At 38.8% G+C, this 19170-nt stretch overlaps 1 protein-coding gene across 2 annotated transcripts; it reads left to right on the top strand.

Moving 5' to 3' along the window:
• Nucleotides 1-684: 684 nt before the first annotated feature.
• On the top strand, nucleotides 685-17432 carry LOC144651237 (uncharacterized). Of its 2 annotated transcripts, XM_078511168.1 has the most exons (15): nucleotides 685-821; nucleotides 1345-1499; nucleotides 4569-4656; nucleotides 5231-5305; nucleotides 6217-6314; nucleotides 7083-7193; nucleotides 8589-8715; nucleotides 9288-9367; nucleotides 11115-11183; nucleotides 12321-12435; nucleotides 12671-12747; nucleotides 14500-14566; nucleotides 14765-14847; nucleotides 15051-15128; nucleotides 15628-17432. In XM_078511168.1, the coding sequence occupies exons 2-15, from the start codon at nucleotides 1359-1361 to the stop codon at nucleotides 15697-15699; spliced, it is 1281 nt and encodes a 426-aa protein (XP_078367294.1). In that variant the 5' UTR covers nucleotides 685-821; nucleotides 1345-1358; the 3' UTR covers nucleotides 15700-17432. The 2 variants fall into 2 exon arrangements, with proteins under 2 accessions (XP_078367294.1, XP_078367292.1); XM_078511166.1 differs by lacking the exon at nucleotides 685-821 and having other exon boundaries at nucleotides 862-1499.
• The last annotated feature ends 1738 nt before the right edge of the window (nucleotides 17433-19170 follow it).

Raw genomic sequence — 19170 nt, 5'->3', positions numbered from 1 at the left:
GCACAGATGACGAGTTCAACTACGCGACCTTGTACACTGTACTAAAGCAAAATCACCGGAATAAATTCAAAAAAGCTTTGTTTGCCAGTCATGGTCGACTTAAAGCTAACGGCCAAATCACAACAAATCGCTACCGTCAATTATTTCTAGTATTTTGTAGCTGTTTATTAAATTGGTTTTGGATGCAATTTAGCAAATTTTTCTTGCATTTATTCGCGCGCTTGGTCGCGTAGTTGAATTCTTCATTTGAGAGAGCATTTTTAACCTAGCGCGCGCGTCTCAAGCAAGTGACGCCACACTCCTCGCTTGATTGCTTCGTTTTGAGCATGCGCATGCAAGCTATCCTGGACTGTCTCCTGGACTCTCTCTTTGCACGCCTGGGTTTAACCCCTATAAAGGACGCGCGGAAGGGAGAGTTCAGGGACTGGACTGGTTTGGCTGTTGGGACCCTCCCAATTTTCCATTAAAAGGGTAAATATCCAAGGGGAATTTGGTGTTTCAGTATTATTGCCTAATACCGGCACTCAAGCACATTCAAAAATATATTATCCTAGTTCTAGATGGTGTTTACTAAGTTGAATCAGCGGTCAAGATTACCAGTCAACTGTTAAAACAGACACTGCCTCTTTACCATTCTACACGCCGCCCGCGATCGAAAACGAGGCAGGTTAGGTCAAACTTGTTCAACCTGATTTCACTGGGTGTTGTCGATGCTGTCAACTTCAGACTCTAATCACAGCTCAGGCGAAAGAATCAAGACAAATCGAGCAACCTTACTTTAAAGCGACAGGGGGAGATTATTCACCAAATTGCCTTTGGAGGTATGAGTATACCCTGTTCCGGCAGTTTATAGTAAGTCAAACTGAGGAGCGGCCGATCAAGACCTGTGTGAAACGCTTTGGCAGCTTCCCGGAAGTTTTTTTCCTTGTTTACTACTGTATGGGGGTGATACACAATACATAACATGTATAGCTTCGAAATCCACAACTAGCAAGAAATATTTTTACATTTACACATATAACACCATTTCGGGGAGATGATGTGTGCTAAAGGAGTTCGAATTTTTTGTCATCTAAGAGTACGACCAAATGTCGGGACCACAGCATTTACGCAATTGCCCATGCATGCTTGACTTTTATTCCAAAATAGATCTGCTAACATACGAAAACGTAGGTGTGAGGGTGTAGATTGAAGTAAGTGTGGTTTTAGATATATGTGTGTTTTGAAATCGCTGCGGGGCAGCTTGAACTCCATGGGTTCTGATTCTGTGGAATTTAAAATCGCGAAGTTGCATGTCTCTGCAGAGATTTATGCAATGTTGCCATTTGATACTCTCGTCCACAGCAAACAACTACAAGATGCCTTTGGATACAGTTTTGTGTCTCGATACCTCGGGCTCAATGGGATGGAATAATAATGAAGGAATCAACCAGCTAAAAGCTGCAGCACTCAAATTTCTGGAAGGAGTCGAGGAGACTGCCAAACAGGCCAACTTGAAGGTAGGTAGTGCGTGCGAAGCCGTCGTGATGTGCTCATGCAAGTGCCAAATGGGGGTGATTAATCCTACAGAACTACATTTGACAGAGATAATTTGCGAAGCTACCAATAGAAATATACGTAGATGGTCCCTTAGATAAAGCTTTGCAAGATTTTGAAGAACAGCGCCTTTTAATTGTCATAATACAGTAGTTTTGTCAATGTGAGCGAATTCTTCACCTGATGAATTCGTTAAAAGGGCCATCGGTCATTTTGGGTTTAAACTATTCTCTGAGAAACAACAAGAATGTAGAAATTTATTTCAAACTACATAAAGGAAACTTCGTTTGATGATTATAATGATTGGAAATAAGCTTTATCATTATTTTAGAATGCAACATCGAGACAGCCGTCTGGCTAGGTCAGCAAGCTCTAGCAGATTGAATTTAAAGGTTCAAGAAGATCTTTGTCGGTTAGCTTAAACACTTTGCAGAGATTACCCACATTCTAATTAAGGTGAAATGTCGAGGAGTGCAAAACGTATATTTTGATGCTTTAACGGCTTTCTCAGCAGGATGTGGGTGAATCCTAGAGCAGTCGTAATCGATCGTGATACACATAAATGGATACACAACCCCGACAACCACCAAATAGAATACAAATTTACGTGTTCGGCGACAGTTTGAAACTAACTGTGTCTAAATCTGAGAAAGTGGTGCTACTGAAAATAAAGCATGCTTCCGGGTCTTTAAATACACTGATGGAGTTGCAGCCGACGAGCGTCATTGAACAAGTTGCAAATGGTGGAATAATACCGAGACGCCGAGACCTTATTCTGAAAATCTGAGACTGAGACTAAAACGATTTTAGTCTACAAGACGGAAAAAATACACAAAATCGAGAACTCGTGACTCATCACAAAGGCTTCCAAGATTTCGAGATCGGATCAATTGCTTCCGTAACCTGTGGATTTCTAGACACCATTCGCCACTCCTGTAATGCAAGCCCGTTATTGTTATTATTCACAATACGATGTCTCATGAAAAACTGTCGCGGAACCGGCCAATTCTAGGGATGCTAGACACAAAATGAAACTTAAAAAAAGATTCAAATGAATCCCTTCTTAAGTAGAACACATTTGCATTTCCAACAGTCAAGTGATCAGTCAGGTTATTGGGCATTCCGGGTTATATCGAAATTGGTAAATTGCGCTCTATCAGAAGTTAACCAACTGAATTGTTTACGTGTATTTGTATCTATCAGCGAGCCAAATACAGCCAGGGTTTTATAATAATCTTGTTTTTGATGTAGTAACGTGTTGTAACTTGACAGCAGTGGGTGTTTGGCCCTGTTTCAGCTTCTCAGAAGAGGTTTTCTTCCGATCTTTCGTGGAAATGTTGGATTGATTGATTGATGACTTTAGGCATTGTCACAAATAACTAAAAGTGGCTATAAGCCACTAAACTCAGAAAAGTTATTATGAAACAAGAATCGAAAACAACAAACTGACAAATAAAGGTTTGCTAATACAAATGATGTTATACTTTCCAAACTTCTGTTTACTTCACTTTGATTGTCATCAAATACTGATCGAGAGCAGACCGAAAGGCCAAGAGATAGAGTTCCCATCTGTTGCAAATTGATTTCTTTCTTTTTATTTTTCCGTTTTGTTATTTGAAGGTAACGAAAAATAATAATAATAATAATAATATCATTGGCTATAAGTCGAGCGATTTTTTTTTCACCAAATCGTACTGAAATAAATTCATCTTTAGCTGAGTGTTTTGGGTTAGTTTTTTTCTAACTGGTTCTAAAAAACCAAAGGTTTACGGTCTCGGCTTATAGCTGAATAAATATCATAATATTATTTCAAGAAAACTGACATTAATACAATATTTCGGTTGGTGACTAAGCATGTTAATTTTATGTAATTTAACAAGAAATCTAGGTATCAGAGAAAAGGTCTAATTCTCTAGAGGCCTTAAAACACTTGCACGCATTGCGTGCATATGTCTAACAGGAAACGAGTGAAGGAGTGATGGAGTGAAGGAGTGAAGGAGTGAATTCACTTCGCCCACTACAACTCTTTTCCGAGTTAAAAAAGAGAAGGTTACCACAAAAAAATTAATCCTTGTTTTGTTGACAAAACTAAATGCTTTTTCCTAGGTTAGTGTTCAAGTGGATTGTAATTATTTTCTTTTCTCGGTGTTAAAGCTAATGTAGACGCGTATGCATAAATGACAAGTATGTCATTGCGTTTCAGTTTCCGAGAAATCATGTCATTTGTTGCCAGTGACTTCCTTCATGTCAAATATTAGCTTCTTTTGTGAGCCACTGGCTTTTTAAAAATTAGGTCCGATGAGGTGTCAATTATTATTATGCATTAAAATTAACATCGATATCTGCGTCAAAGATAAACTATTTAACAAAATTGTCGTATTCACAAATTAAATTAGTTAAAGAAATTCAGCGTACTTTAATGATGCAATGGAATAATAATGCAATGTAAATAACAGCTAAAATTAAATTCGGGGAACAATAAGAATGGCAGATGACGAAAAACAGATGATCAGGAAAAAAAATCGCATATTAAAAAAATGAAAACTAATAAAGATGAAGAATTCGTTGTAGTTCAATTTTACTTCCATTTCAACCGTCACCTCTAAAGATGTTTATAGAAGCATACAAAATGTTAAGTAAAAACGTATATTTTTTCCAACAATCCGTTTGTTTATCACCCCAGTTTGCGTGTTATTTCTTGTTAAGCTACGATGTGCTTAAAATTCTTCAGTTATAACGTTTTGCCTTGGTTGTATACTTCTTTTTCTCAAATATTAGGTTTAGGAACGGCTGCTCGCTATGTGGCAAAGCTTGTCGTCAAAGACGACCTCTGCTTATTTGTTTTTGTACGCTAAATCCACTTCTTGCTTAGATAGCACACGAGTCCGTGTCAAGACGACTGAACGCGTCTAATCTACCCTTTAATATGCTTACATGACCATTAATTATAAAACGATAAAAAATATGCACTTTCCAGCTACTGTGTCAATGTTGTTATTCAATTTTTATTAATGCATTACATTTCCACTTAGGAAAACGTTGCAATCGTGGAATTTGGTGCCAAGACGCAAATTTTACACAGCTTGTCAACAAACTACTTAAGCCTTAGAATGAAAATAGGTAAGATGTGCTTCACCTCGAAACCCCGTCCACTCCAATCCGGATAATTTCCTTCTGTTTGGCCTCTAGCTAACGTATGCACTAAAGGGGCACTTTTTTTCAGCCACCGGAAAAGCCGGCTACAGGTGGTGTATAGTCCAGTTTCCAAACCTCTCTTCCGCTCCCTATACACCCATAAAGGGCATGGAAGAGGGAGAGAGTTCAGGAACTGGACTAGGTAGTGTAGTGTGGACGGCCAAAAACGAAGTTTTCGAACACAGACGTCACAAAGTCAAATTATTTAGGGCGTCTCGAGCGAATGTGCGCATTGTCTGTCATTCATTTAAGCATTTGCGTTTGGAGCGTTCAGTGCTTTTTTTTAATTTATCCAGATTATTGTGGACGGTGAAAACGATGCAAAAATGATAGTGTGGACGAATAACATCCTTATCATTTTTCGGGGCGAAAATTTTATCCGGATAAGTGCGTCAAATTGATCGCAGATTAGTATGGAGGGCCCAAAGAAATATTTTGCATGGTTATCAACTCATAAAGGCCAGTCAAGGTAACTATTTATGAATGTTTTATTTTTCAGCTGGACTTAACGCTAATGGTACGACCCCAATGAAAGATGGCTTGATGATGGCACTAAAGGAAATTGGGCAAAATGGTACGGACATGTACTTTTATAGCTGCCTTTCTGACTGAGGTCATCACCAGTTGACGGGAAACTGCAATGCCAACTAACGAAAACGTGGTGATTCTGAATCAGACCCGAAGAACCATTCTTTTCGCGAGTCAGAAAAAAACGATATTCAATAGTGAAGTAAAGCTTCCTATTGAGGCCAAATACTCGTACGTTAGCAGGGCATTAACAACTGCGACATAGACGTTTGCAGCCTTTTACCGACTTTTACAGCGAATCATTGCGTATCAACCTTTGAAGAAATCGAACTAGCAGTTGACGGTAGATCAACAGATCAAAATATCTCCCAGAGCAATTTAACGCTAACTTTGATTTTTCAACTTTGTTACTTTCTCGGTTGTAGTTGTTGTTAATTTAACTTCTTGTCAGTTGACCGCTCTTGGTCACCATATGATGCACCTATTACCAAGCCTGATACTTTAATCCAAATTTATATCTCTCAAGACTGCAAATGAAGCCATAATCAGTACATCACAAATTATTCCACCATTTAATACATGTAGGCCTATAAGCACCGACCGGCTAGCTTAGTTTGTAGAGCGCCGACTCCCAGACCGGACTAACACTCAGGTTCTTAAAATAACTGAGGAAAACGTGCTGCCTTTGCAATGAAAGATGCAAATGGTTAGATGTTATGGTCTCCCGGATAAGGACGATAAACCGTAGGACCTGTCTCCTGCGTCTTCAGTGTTATATGGTCAGCAGGGGACGTTAAAGACCCACACAATTATCGTAAAGAATGGTCTACCCTTGTTTCAAGGGTTGGTGCTTTACATAGGGTTAACTTCATTGCGCCTCTCCCCTTGGACAGAAATGTCCAAACAAATTGCTATGACTATAACTTCTAAAATAAGTTATTTCTATGTCAACTGCAGGAGGTGTGGTAAATGTGAACGGAAGAAAGCTTTGCCCACGCATCATTCTCATGACAGACGGCAAACCTACAGATGAAAACGGTCGGGAATCAGAGGAAGTACGAAACTTTATTATTAGTAATTTTATTTAAACAATAACTTAGACAGTTGTCGTGGGCTTATCGGTCCCAAGTCATGGTCGATGCATGCGTGAGAGAGTAGACCATCATGGGAAGATGTGGTCGATTTGTTTAATAGTGAAAATAAGTATTCTGTTTTATCATTCGATGCAATTTTTTCTTCCTTTTCATTGGCCGAGAGCCCACCACGTGATCTGCAAATAACTGCCTACAAATAATGGTCTGCTCATGCGCATTAGCGCCTGACAGTGATTTTGCTACGAATAATATTCTGCTCATGCGTAGTTTTGTCCACTTCTGAGAAAAATGGCAGCAGGCTAGTTTTCCAGAGATGAGGGAGAGCGGTTGGATTTGTCTACTCGGCCCGAAAAAACAGCGAAGCTACAAAGATGGCAATGGAATTTCATCTTATTGTATTTCGGCAATATCTGAAAGAAAGAGAATTGGATGAAGACCAACTGGTATTTTCGAAGGCGAAGTTACGCTTTCGTCTGCATTAATTCAGCAAGGAAAAGGTGCGGTTTCCACGCAGTTCCCGAAGGTACTTTGTGCGAAACAAATAATTGATCTGCTCGCCACTGACAAATCACGATATTTTGCTCAACCTCGTCCAATAACTGTTAATTGTTTGCTAAGTGGTTGGAATTTTGCAACCCGGTCAGCTCACGAATTAGTTTCGCTGGTTTGAAATTCCACAGAAACACAACTTAGGCACAAGAGTTATACTCTGTTCGACTTTCTTTTCAGGCTTTGTCTGCAGTCTTAGTCGTGGCAGTGCTGTTTGGGCCTCGCTGGCATGAGGTGGGCCTTCCACATAAAATTCCCATTGCTTGTGTTGGGTGTGGCAATGCAGATAAGGTAATGTTAAAGGCGGTCCATGACTTATTTATCGAAATAATTGCCCAGGCGTGTATTGTTTTTTAGTCCTGTTTCTATCAAGAAACTTTGACCATGTTTCAGGCAATGACCTTTTAGTAGGGCAGAAAACGTTTGATTTCGAAACGCACGAAAAAAGAAAAAAAAATCCTGTGCGAGACTCAGCAACGATGCACGTTGCTGAGTCTGCGCATGGCTTGATGAATACAACTTCCGTGATTCCCTGCAGGTGCGCGCTATAGAGGAAATCGGGCATTGCAAGTCGTACTTCTGTTTGGCAGTTGAGACCTTAGTCTTCCGTTTAGTTGGAAAGCTGACAGAGTGTTCGAAGATCAAGAAAACAAGGGAAAACAACAACAGCAACAACAAAAACAATGGGAAGTTTCTTAGCACTGGGCATCCTGGCTGCACAATTTTACGCGCATATTAATAGCATGAACCTAGCGGCGTTTCCAGTGTGATTAGCCCTGCAAAAGCAAACAATTGGTCTATTTTTCGTAAAAGAGCATGGTGTCTTTCTTCATGATTCTGTTTTGGTCTATCCTCTTTCCAAGTAAATATTGTAATCTCCATATCAGAAAAATAAACAATCACTGGAATCAGTCAGGAACTTATACAGTGATCAAACACGCCTTTCGTCATTTGTCTACATAGCGACCTAACATTGATATTCATTTTTTAAACATTACATAGAAGCCATCAATCAGGAAAAGTTTCACAAACTTCCCTACTCCGTACCAATTTTAATTTCGAGGGAGACACTGTTGTTTTGTTGTCCATAATAATAATAATAATTACGAATTTGTTGTGCGCAAATTCCATACGTAAATGTTCAAATGCGCATTACAAAAAACAAAAAATTAAAATTACAGCTTAAAAATTAAAATTCTTAAAAACTAAGTTATAGGTTGAAAATTACAAGCGTTAAAGTACAATTTATACCTAACTAAAATCTAAAATTCTAAGAAATTACAATTCTATTCGGATTTTACTAAAAACGCTTTAGAAAACAAATATGTTTTAAGTTTGCCTTTAAAATCGGTAACAGTGTTCACAGATCTGATGGCTAAAGGAAGAGCGTTCCAAAGTTTTGGGGCAGCATATGTAAAAGAGCGATCACCCAGTGTTGCCTTGGATAACGGCTTTGGATAACTAAGGAGAAGGCTGTCATTAGAGCTCATACCGTGAAGTCGATTTGATACTAATTAATGAATCTATATAGGTAGGCGCCAAACCCTTAAGGGCGTTAAATGTAATCTTTTTTAATTAACATCCCTTGATATTTTTTCTTTTTCTTTGGAAGGGAGGTGGGGAAGGTTTCTTTTTTCCACAAAGTAGCTCATAAATGCATTTGTTTTTATTTTGCGATGATGAAAGAAACTTTTAGCGAGTATTGCACAGACCACTGGAGGGATGTACGTGATGGTGCACAATATGGATGAGCTGAGCACATTCTTCAAAAGACAAGTGTTGCTGTCACGTTTTATCGGTCAGTTTGCGCATGGTGAGTCAAAGACCTCCTGAGTGGGGTGGGGATTTAGAATAATAAAAGTGCGTCTTCGACATACATAAGCGCGCGCTTGTAATGTAACAGACAAGCAAAGTCAGTGTTCATTCCATTTGGATGCAGAGTCTTGTGATGGAAAATTAGCCTTGCTTCTGTGCGACGTCGACCCCGCGTGGTTTTTTAACTCGGCGCAGATAACGGACACGAACATGTCGTTAATACTGTGGCCAGGGGAAGTGAAATGTCTCGCGACAGGGAGGTCTAAGCCTTTTTTCACCGACCGTACATGCTCGCAAAATATGTCAGGAGTATTACTTTTTCCCTGGGTAACGCCTTAGTTGCTTCGCCGAGTCAACGCCAGATTCAACTCCAGAGCTTTGTCAGGTTGCCCAAACAGCTCGCTGGTACCCAAAAAGAATTTTGAATAGAAAGAGACACTCCACCAATTTATCGGTCTCTCTTGCTCTGACCAAGAACAAGTAAAGACAGCGGAAGAAAAGCAATTTCTTTTTCCTCAGGTCTTTCCTAAAAACTAATTCAGTTAAATTTTACTTTCTCTTTCTCAACAGACATGGCCAAGCTTCATTCCTTGCTTGCATTACAGCAGTTTATGCGAGGCCTTGGTGAGGATATGGAGGAAGATGAACTGGTAAGATGAACGGACGAACGAATGAACGAACGATTGATTAAACGACGATTTCGACGAAGACGACAATGATGACGGAGGGACGAATGTCCAGACAAGCCAAAGAAAGAACCAACGGACGGAAGAACAGAAGACAAACGAGCCTAAAGATCAATAAACAACTTTTTTAATCCTCGGACGTAAAAGCAAATTCATACACCCACCATGGTACAAGGTCGGATGGATGGAACCCCTGAGGGTTTTCGTTCCATTAACGAGCAGCGAAATTATTTTGCACTGAGTAGAAAGTCCTTTTGCTTCAATGGGTTACATAATTTTTGTTGGCTGTGACGTCATATGACGCCACTAGATCCGCCTTCTTGGATCCGCTGTCTTGGATTTCACTGTTTTCTTAGAAGGTCAGAAAATAACAAAAATTGATATAAAATCAAACCAGTATGCTTATGGAATGTAAAATGTTTATTTTGTAAATCAACTGTTTAAGAGACAGAAACACAGATTTTGTTCAATTTTTTCAAAAAAAACATACTTTCCTGATGAACGGATAAACCTATTTTCGATTAATGGGACCGCCTTAGGTCAAAAAATTGGTCACATTTGTTGGTATATTTTGTTCACCTTTTAGTAAAGACACGACATAGGCAAGCGATAGGACCTGAATGACACGCCTCTACGTCAACCGCTCTTTCGTGCCGATGTATTTATTTCTTGATTGTAGGTACTGCCGCATTTCTAAATCCTAAAAATCCTTAATGTTAAATGCAGTCTAATTCCAAAAATGCTAAAGCACTAATTCAGTCTAATCCATTAAGAACATTCTAAAATCATAATTGGGAAAAAAGGTCAAACAACCGAAAATATATAGTACATTCCTTTGAGCAATAAAACGGTAAAAAAACACTACTTAGTTTCTATATCTAAGATTAAGTTCGTTCAAGATATAAATAAAACAACTACAGGAAAAATAGCAAGACCAACTGTTTACATACTTGCGCTGTACAAGCTGACAGAAAATGCCAAAAGTTCAACGACCGGCCATGCACGTGCATTTAATGGAGACAAAAGGACTAACACAAAGTGCTAAATCCTAACGCTTTAGCCCTGGCGCCACCATCTTTGAAATGTGAGCGCTGAAGAGTATGCACCCTGCTAGCATTAGCTTTTCTTACCCCCGCACAAAGGCTCTTAGTCCTTTGGGTTGAAGGTGTTCGAGATGATACTCCTCTATGTAAACAGATCTTTAGTGTCACTGAATTCAAATCTTAAAAAAATAATAAAACTTTTGTGGATAGAATTTCTAATCTACAAAATCCTTCATAAAAGAAGTTAAAATACTGAATATCGCGATGAAGCGAGTATACCAATATGTGGCTAAATGTGGTATCCCAAGAAAAGAAAAGTCAGTTTAAAAAGCATTCTGCCGGTCATACACACCCCTAATCAACGTTGTAAAGAAAGGGAAAAAAAGTCTGTTGCGTTCCAGTTTTTCTGTGCTCGTAGAATTAACATAAAACGTTGTTTCCTATGAGTCTTAATCGCGTTTTTATTAATAAATACTCTCACTAACGCAAAATATCCACGCAATGCTCAATGTTATGTAACCTTCAGTGGGAATCTTTCTCCTTTTTCTCTAGCTCCAAAAGCTTGACATTGAACTCTCCTGACTGAAGACTTACAGTTTAAGTCTTCTTATAGCTAGTAAACGATTTTAGGTTTAACAGTTAAATCGATCCCTGTCTTTTTTTTCTAGCGTCCTCTCATGGCGTTGCTTTTGGCGATGATAGTTGCGGAGGATGATGACGATGACGATGACGCAGGGGTGAGTCATTTGTTTTTGTTCAATATGTAAATTTAGGAAAAACAAGTTAAACGCCGCAAAATCACGTCATTGTACGGGCACCTTCGGACTGGATCCACCGCGCGCAAACGCTCAAGCTATGGAAAAGCTGATTGCAACTGAATTAAACTGAGGGGTCACGCAAAATTTGCGAGAAAACTTGAACATGATTATATATAGCAATTTGCGAGTACGAGCGGAAACGAAAGCAAACAGCCCCCCTCGGCCCCCTCCTTGTACGCCTATCGATCAAAAATATCACTGTGTGTCACAACCTCGAATATAAACAACGAGGAATGCTTTTAGAAGGGGGTCTCAATGGGAATAACCGTTTTCTGTAATGTGGCCAAAAATTTAGCCCTTAGGCGTAAAAATTGAAAAATTAATTTTAACCGTTAGCCGTTAAATATGTTAACCGTAAAAGGTCAGGCCAAGAAGTTCGAAAAAAAGAGTCATTTGACCAGACACTTGACCCCCTCGTGGAAACTAGCGGGAAAATAATTTAAACTAGATTACTTTTTAACCCAAGAATGGTACAAAGACCTTTATGAAATACGTTTTACAACAAAATTAACTTTCAAATTTTGCAACAATGTGAATTAATTTTTAACTTTTTAAAGCAATAGAAATCGATTTTTTAACTCTTCTGTAAACCGTAACGGAAAATAATTAACCGTTAGTCGTAAAAAAGCAAAGATATTAACCGTAATTACGGGGCTGCAAATAACTTTTTTTCACTTGAAAGGAAATATGTCCTACTAAAACACCATCTTGGTCGGACAACATTGTGGTCGGACATCACCAAAAACAAAAGGTTGTATTTTATTTATCGCTGCTGTAAAATGGGGGCGACTGTTATTTGCAGCCCTGGTTAATCGTAAAAGCCACCACCTCCATGAAGACCCTCCTATTGGAAAACTCTCAGCAAACTCTTCGGAAATTGTTTATTGACGAAACTGGAAGGGAAATGGAAAGAAGACTATTTCATGAATGTTCTCTGCCCTTGTTTTTGGCAAGAAAATGCTAAAAGTCGCGCGTTTTGCCTTTGCATGTAACGCGATATCGATAAATGTGAAGCCTCCTTCCAGTGTGAATCAAGTTTTTTTATATTTCTACTAGAATTACCCCAAACCACCTCCGGTGGGTACACGTGTGCGGAGGGGAGCACACTGGAAATGGGGCAACCAAGACGGAGGAAGAGCTGGTACCATCGTAAAAATCGGTGGTACACCTGGTCAGTTCCACCATTAACAGTGTGTTCGTAGTTAAAGTGGTTAATATCGTCCCTTAAGACGGTGCGTTCAGCGAACCGAACGCCTCACACTCAGATTTCAGTTTGATTGCACGTTTGTGTCAAAGTCCAATACCCCTTTTTTGGTATGTAGCGATTGTATGGTGACCGCTTTGACCGACAATAAATAATGAGCCTTGTGTATGTTCGATCTTATTGTACCACTGTACACTTCCAGGTTGGGTAGATGTTCATTGGGATAACGGAAATAAAAATTCCTACCGTTATGGAAAAGAGTCAGCCTTTGATGTAAAGGTAAGGCAAATGGTTTTTGTGGGGGCAAAGCCGCCACATTGTTATCGACTGCGGGATTTATTTATTTATTTATTTGTGTGTGGGTTTGCTTGTGTCACGTGGTCTTCTGCGAGAGAGCCTGGGGATGAGTCGGCGGTGCGTGTCGAGTAGGCCATATTGGATTTTGGCGTGTCGTACGTTTCGTGTGGTTTCTTTGATTTCACTGAGCTGTTCTTGAAGTTGCTCGTCATTACAGCAGCTCAGTCATACTAGCCAACATTTCGTTTGGCTGGAAGTCTGTGCAGGTTGCACATCAATTCAAGAGAAGCTTTTACGCTTACGCAAGCCAATATTGAAATCCGCAGAAACAGCACAATTTAATACATTTGTACTTGAATCAGTCTATATGGCTATATGTTCTGATATATGTAAATTATTCTGCAATGCATACCTACGGAGCGATATAATAAACAAACCATTTTAGTGCTACTGGTTAAAAAAGAAAAAAAAAAGGAAAAAAGAAAAAAATTGTCCCCTCTGGGATTCGAACTCGGGCCTCTGGCGACCTCTCATTCCCCAGTCAGATGCCTACCCAACTGCGCTACTCTTACATTCTTAATGACGTAAGAGCGAAAATATTGTATATCAATGTAATAGACATTCCGCTGTTTATCTGTTATCATGTGCATCAAAGAAATGTTTGAATCACCTGCTGCTCATAAATTTTCAAGAAATGAATTTGCAAAAAATCAAAAAGATTATTTGCCGCAATAAATAGCAGCCTTAAGGTAATTGAATGTACTAAATGAATTCACAAAAAAGAAGAATCAAATTTGAAATTATCAAGCCCCCACACGTACGCATCGCGGACCGATTTTTTATACTCGCAATAGCGTTTATATTTACACATGATAATTTTTTAATAATAATTTTTTTTTATTCAGCTCACATTAAAGTTTACAGTTTTGTTCGTATTCTTAATAAAATAGAAATAAGGTACTACAGGAATTTGTAGTTAATTAAGTATTGAGCTGGGGAGCTAAATGAACCGGTAGGTTTTCAAGTTAGCTTACACGAATGTAAGTGCTTTCGTTTTCACAATACAGTAAACACTCGCATAATTATCAGAACCTATGATTTTGGGTTCAGGCTGATCAAGTTCTTGTATCAACTGGGTGCTTAAAGAGAAATCAGCCTGAAAATTAATGTTCTTAAAATTCCATTTAGAAATACTGTACATTATACATTACTCAGTATATTATACATCGTTTTGTTACTTACTCTAAAAACGTAATTTCAAAGAAATAAATACCATTACTAGTATAAGTACTTAAATGTGAGTTTCTTTCTTATTCTGGCGTCCTGTTTCTTTTATATAAGATCACGTTTTATTTATCAGTCTGAATTGGTTCTAATGACTGGATATATGTTGCTGTAGTATATACCACACAAGTGAATTGTGCTTTTTGTGTGCGCTGATTGGTTAACTCGGAGGTGATCATGATTAGCAAAGTACTATTCACCTCCGAGCAGCTAAAGAGAAACTAACTGCCTTCGCGCGTCTCATTGTTTACCGAAGGTGATGTTTTGGCCCGCTAGTTATACTAAAACAAATTATTCACCTCAGTGTCGGTGAATGTGGTAGATACAACTTTTCACCTCCACACCGGTGAATAATTGGCAATTATTGGCTAACTTTCACCTTGATGTTCTTAATCCACTTGTTCTTATAATTATGCGGGTGTTTATTACTGTAACGCTCTGATATTGCAGGTTGTTGATGAAAACAGACGCGTGCTGCTGCTGGAGGGAGCTCAAGTTGGATGTCGCGTGATCAGAGGTTAGAATAGGCCTTTTATATTTTTCCTGTAAATCACTTTCAGCTAAACAAAGCAAACGGAAACAAAAATGAGAAATGCTGATAAACTATGAAATTACACTTACCGACTGGACATACTGATAGGACCTATAATGCCCAGCTTTCCGCAAATAACAACCCTCCTGGCCTAATGTATGTAGTTTTTATTGTGAATTTTAGGACCGGACTGGAAGTGGGGAAACCAGGACGGCGGAGCGGGAAACATTGGTCGTGTCTTTAGTGTTGAGGGTGGAGTTGTGAAGGTTATTAAAGTTATATTCCTGGATAAGCAAAACAAGCTTTGCCTGTACAAGCTTTGCAATCAATCCAGCTGGTTTAAAAAAGTTCTATTGACTGACGTTCTGATTGTAATTTTAAGGACACCTTAAACGCTCAACTAGCCTAGCGTTAAAAAAAACTCAACCTTTACTTGGTTTGAAAGTATTTATGTTTTCCCAATGGACAGGTCCGCTGGCCCAATGGACACACAAACACCTATCGCAACGGTGCCGAAGGAGCAACTGATGTACTCGTTCATCCTGCGGTGAGTTATGGGAAAATACATGTAGAAAGAAGGCGGAAGATAGAAAAAAGTATAATAAAAATAAGATGCCGTCTATTATGATTAACACGCCAGTTCTTAACGTCGACCAAGACAGCCTTCTTTGATTTGTTCCAAACAATTCAAGTGACTTAGATCTGGCTTGTGCTTGTTTGTTTTAAATTCTCATTCTCATTTAACCAGTCACAGACTCGAATTGAACTTTCTAACCATCCTGCATACTCCGGATTGTACGAACACTTTACTTTGTCATTGTCGAAAGGTAGCTACAAAAGCAGATTCAAATGAAATTGTAAAGATAGATGTAGAGAATGTGATGTCCCTCTCCTCTGTCTCCTCAGCATTTTTCAGTGATCGTCTGACTATCTATTGCTTATTTTTTCTTGTCTTCGCTGTACTTAAGAATTTCGCATTATGTCAGTTAGCTAGGGAAAGATCTTAAATATAATGCACCGTGATTGACTTACTCTTTTCATCCCAGGACCTTGTGATGATGCCTTCCCTTTCAGCCGGTTCACCACGACTAGAGTCTGAAGCATGTCACGTGATGTAAAACCAATCAAAACATCGCAGGATTCCTTCTGAGCCTGCGATACAACTGAAGCTATCATTAAGCGATTCAGTTAAACATCCCGCATACCGATTTAGTGTAAGTCTAAGGCAGTTTTGAGGGCCAGCGCCCGCTTAGATCATAGAAACTGATTAGTGGCTTCTGCTAAGCAACTTAGCATTTTATATATGATAAGATAAAGTTGAAGTTACAGAGTTTTTTTTCTAGACATCGTCGGTGCAAAAAAGGTAAATTCACGATCCAATTGTGATTGACCTTAGTTTAAGTTCCCACTTCATTGTGCAGTTTTGAGAGGTGTCTACAAGACATCCTGATCTACTCATAAGCTGACCTAAGTACTCAAACTAGTGTGACGCAAGGAAGTCACTTGTGATGGTTGAAACTTCAGAAGACGAAGTAAAAATCTGTGAGCTCGTTGATTTTTGTAGACCCCAGTTGTAATAAGATTTTGCTTTTAGAATCGTAAGCCGGAGTCACTTACATCGTAAATACACGCATCCCTTATTGGGTTATCATTATTTAGTAGAAATATACATATTGGTAATATGCTTTATAAGAGATCAATTTTTGGAATCCTTTAAGGAAAAGGTGACTCCTTTGAGGTTTAATCTTTACTATAATGATGCCTTAGTATATATGGTACAAAACACGACGGACCAGACGTATATTTTAAAAGGTCAGTTAGTATAGATTCTTATGCATAGGCGTACGAGGCGGGGGGGCGAGGGGGGCTGCAGCCCCCCCAGTGCCAAAATGTTTCGGGCAAAATGCTTGGAATTCGGGCAATAAGCCAAGAGAAAAAAATAAAAAATAAGCCGAAAAGTTTAGTCAACATTAAGTTCAAAACGAATTACATCAACAAGAAAAGCACTGGAAATATACCGAACTTTGTGGTTCGAAAGTCCAAATTTCTCATTCATCTGCTTTCATTTCTTCTTGCAAATTGCTATATCATCTTCGATTTTTCTCAAAAAATTCTGCGTGAGCCCTCAGTTTGATTCAAATGCAATCAGTTTTACCATAGTTTGAGCGTTTGCGCGCGGTGGATTTAGTACAAGACCTTGAAACAGTGCTGTTTTAAATGTAATGAAGCTAATGCTTTCGACTCAGATGTTTTGTTCTCAGGGCTAGCTTAAAACTTTCAACGAAATGTTTTTAAAACCCATTCATCCCTAATTTTTTTACACGCTTTTCTATTACTTTCAAATGGGGGGGGGGGGGGGGGGGGGAACAATGTAAATTGCATCCCAAAACTAATTTCATATTTGCTGAACTAAAATGAATAAATAAAATTAAGGATTTTAATTTTCAATTTTTACCGGTACATTGAAAAAGTATTCAATGTACCGGTATTGACACCTTCGGACGACGCCACAAAATAAATTGAAGAACTGAAAGCAAACAGGCGAAGTTTGTACACAACTATTTCAATGCACGTTTTATTTTCTTTTTTTTATGCCACTTTTTTCGGCTTTCAACCCATGCCATTTTTTTTTTCGGGCAAAAAGGTCTCCGCCCCCCCAGGACCGAAGGTGCCCGTACGCCTATGTTCTTATGTGCACTGTATCAGTAAAAACAACATTGCAGTACGATAACAACAATTAATTTCAGTATTCCTGCAGTGAGTACTTGGTAGTACCTAAAATACAATATTACTTGTGTGATGATATTGAATTACAATTTGGTATTATAAAATAAAAGTGTGTCTATAATAATCCATGCGAGAGTGAATATATGCAGCTGTAAGTTTGAAGCCCCCATTGTACCAAGTGAATTATGTAACCTGGCAGCGAATACGTATCTGTTTATCTTTTGACATAACATCATATCATGCATGTAATCTGTGTTAGACAAGACTGCCTTCCTAGTATAGTAGTATCTTTTGTTTGATGCCAGTCCTGATGAAGCCACGTTTTTCCTCTTCGTGAAAATGATAAGAACTAGGGGAGGGGGAGTGATTAGGAAGATAATCCCAAAAATTTAGCTTCTTTTAAGTCTAAAACCTATTTCACTATTCACTCTGCTGAAATTTTCGGCATCACATTTGAGTCAACAAATTGTGAATATACAGTAACATTGTCAAGTGCAACGGCATAGAGCATGTAGCAAGTGCAGAGCAAACGGTAAAGTAATAACGATGGAAGTAATTGAAAATAGAGATGTGTAATCGAATTCAATCAGAGTGCAACTTACCTGCCCACCTAAACACCCACCCAGCCACCCACAACTTGTTTGCAGTCCCAAATTTAATGTGATTCGATTATTGTTGCAGTATGCTTTGTCATTCTCCTTATCTCCGGATAGTTACACCCTTATATAAGCTATATAGTAGCTACGTGCTGGCGCCAAATGAAAGTGTATGGTTTTTTAAACATTTCGGGATGAAATAGTCCAATAGCACCCAATAGGGTATGTTTTGTGCACTTCATTCCTTGAACAAAGTGTGATCTGTCTTAAAAAAAATGTTAGTAGACACAGACTATCAAGACTCCTACTAGTTCCAACGAACCCGGCTGCACCATTCACGTTATCACTTGTCAATCAATGGAACCACCTGAATTGTTCCCGCATATTACTGTAAATGTTCTTGTTTGCCCTCGGGGGCTTAACGTTACCTTTCAAGGCCTGTAAAAGTAAGATTTAAACCAAGGGGGTCTAAAACTTTAAATCATTAATCATTTAACGCACATGAAACATTTTAACTCTTAAAAAATGTCACCTTTACATTTTTTTCGGAATACAGAAACCCTGGGTTTTGGGTCAGGAGAGGAGAGGAGGAGAAGGGGAGGAGCTAAGCCGTAAGCGGCTGCGGAATTGTCAGGTTTTAAATTTTCGTTGAAAATTCCAAGCAAACTGGTTCATGAATTACTTGTGGTTTATAAATATATATGTTTGCAATTTCTATAGAAAGAGATGGCAATACAATGTTATTCACAATGGTGTGAACTGGAAAGTGCCGTTGGCTTTGTATATTGTCAACAAAGTAGCTCGGAAATGTACGCCAGTCCTGTCATGGGTTCAAACCCGACCGGAAACAGCCAGCTAGCTACATAAGCCATTGCCTTTTACAGATAAAACAAAACAAAGTTAACATCTTGCCAAGATTAGGTCTGAGCGGAACACTAAAGTGAGAACTCTGGTGTTTTTCACATTATAAGTACTTAAGTCTCGTATTTTAGTTGTGTTAGTTTAATGGCATTGCGTGCAAATATGACAATTGTTTCGACCACCTCTGCGATATCTTGTGTGCAGATAACATGTAACATCTGACCAACTCCATTAGACAGGAACGCGAAGCATTCAATGAGAAAATGATTGAATTATATCTTTGGTAACAATAGGTTTTTCTGTGACTGAATTCAGGCTATCCTATAAAAAGAATCCTCTAAAGGGCTTTATCTAACCAGTATACTGATTATTAGTTAATGAAGTTTTAATAACTTTATCACAATT

This window comes from Oculina patagonica, chromosome 4 (assembly GCF_052425735.1).
Source record: "Oculina patagonica isolate OP01 chromosome 4, crgOcupat, whole genome shotgun sequence".
Lineage (NCBI taxonomy): Eukaryota > Metazoa > Cnidaria > Anthozoa > Scleractinia > Oculinidae > Oculina > Oculina patagonica.
This window is presented reverse-complemented; position numbering and strand designations above follow the sequence as displayed.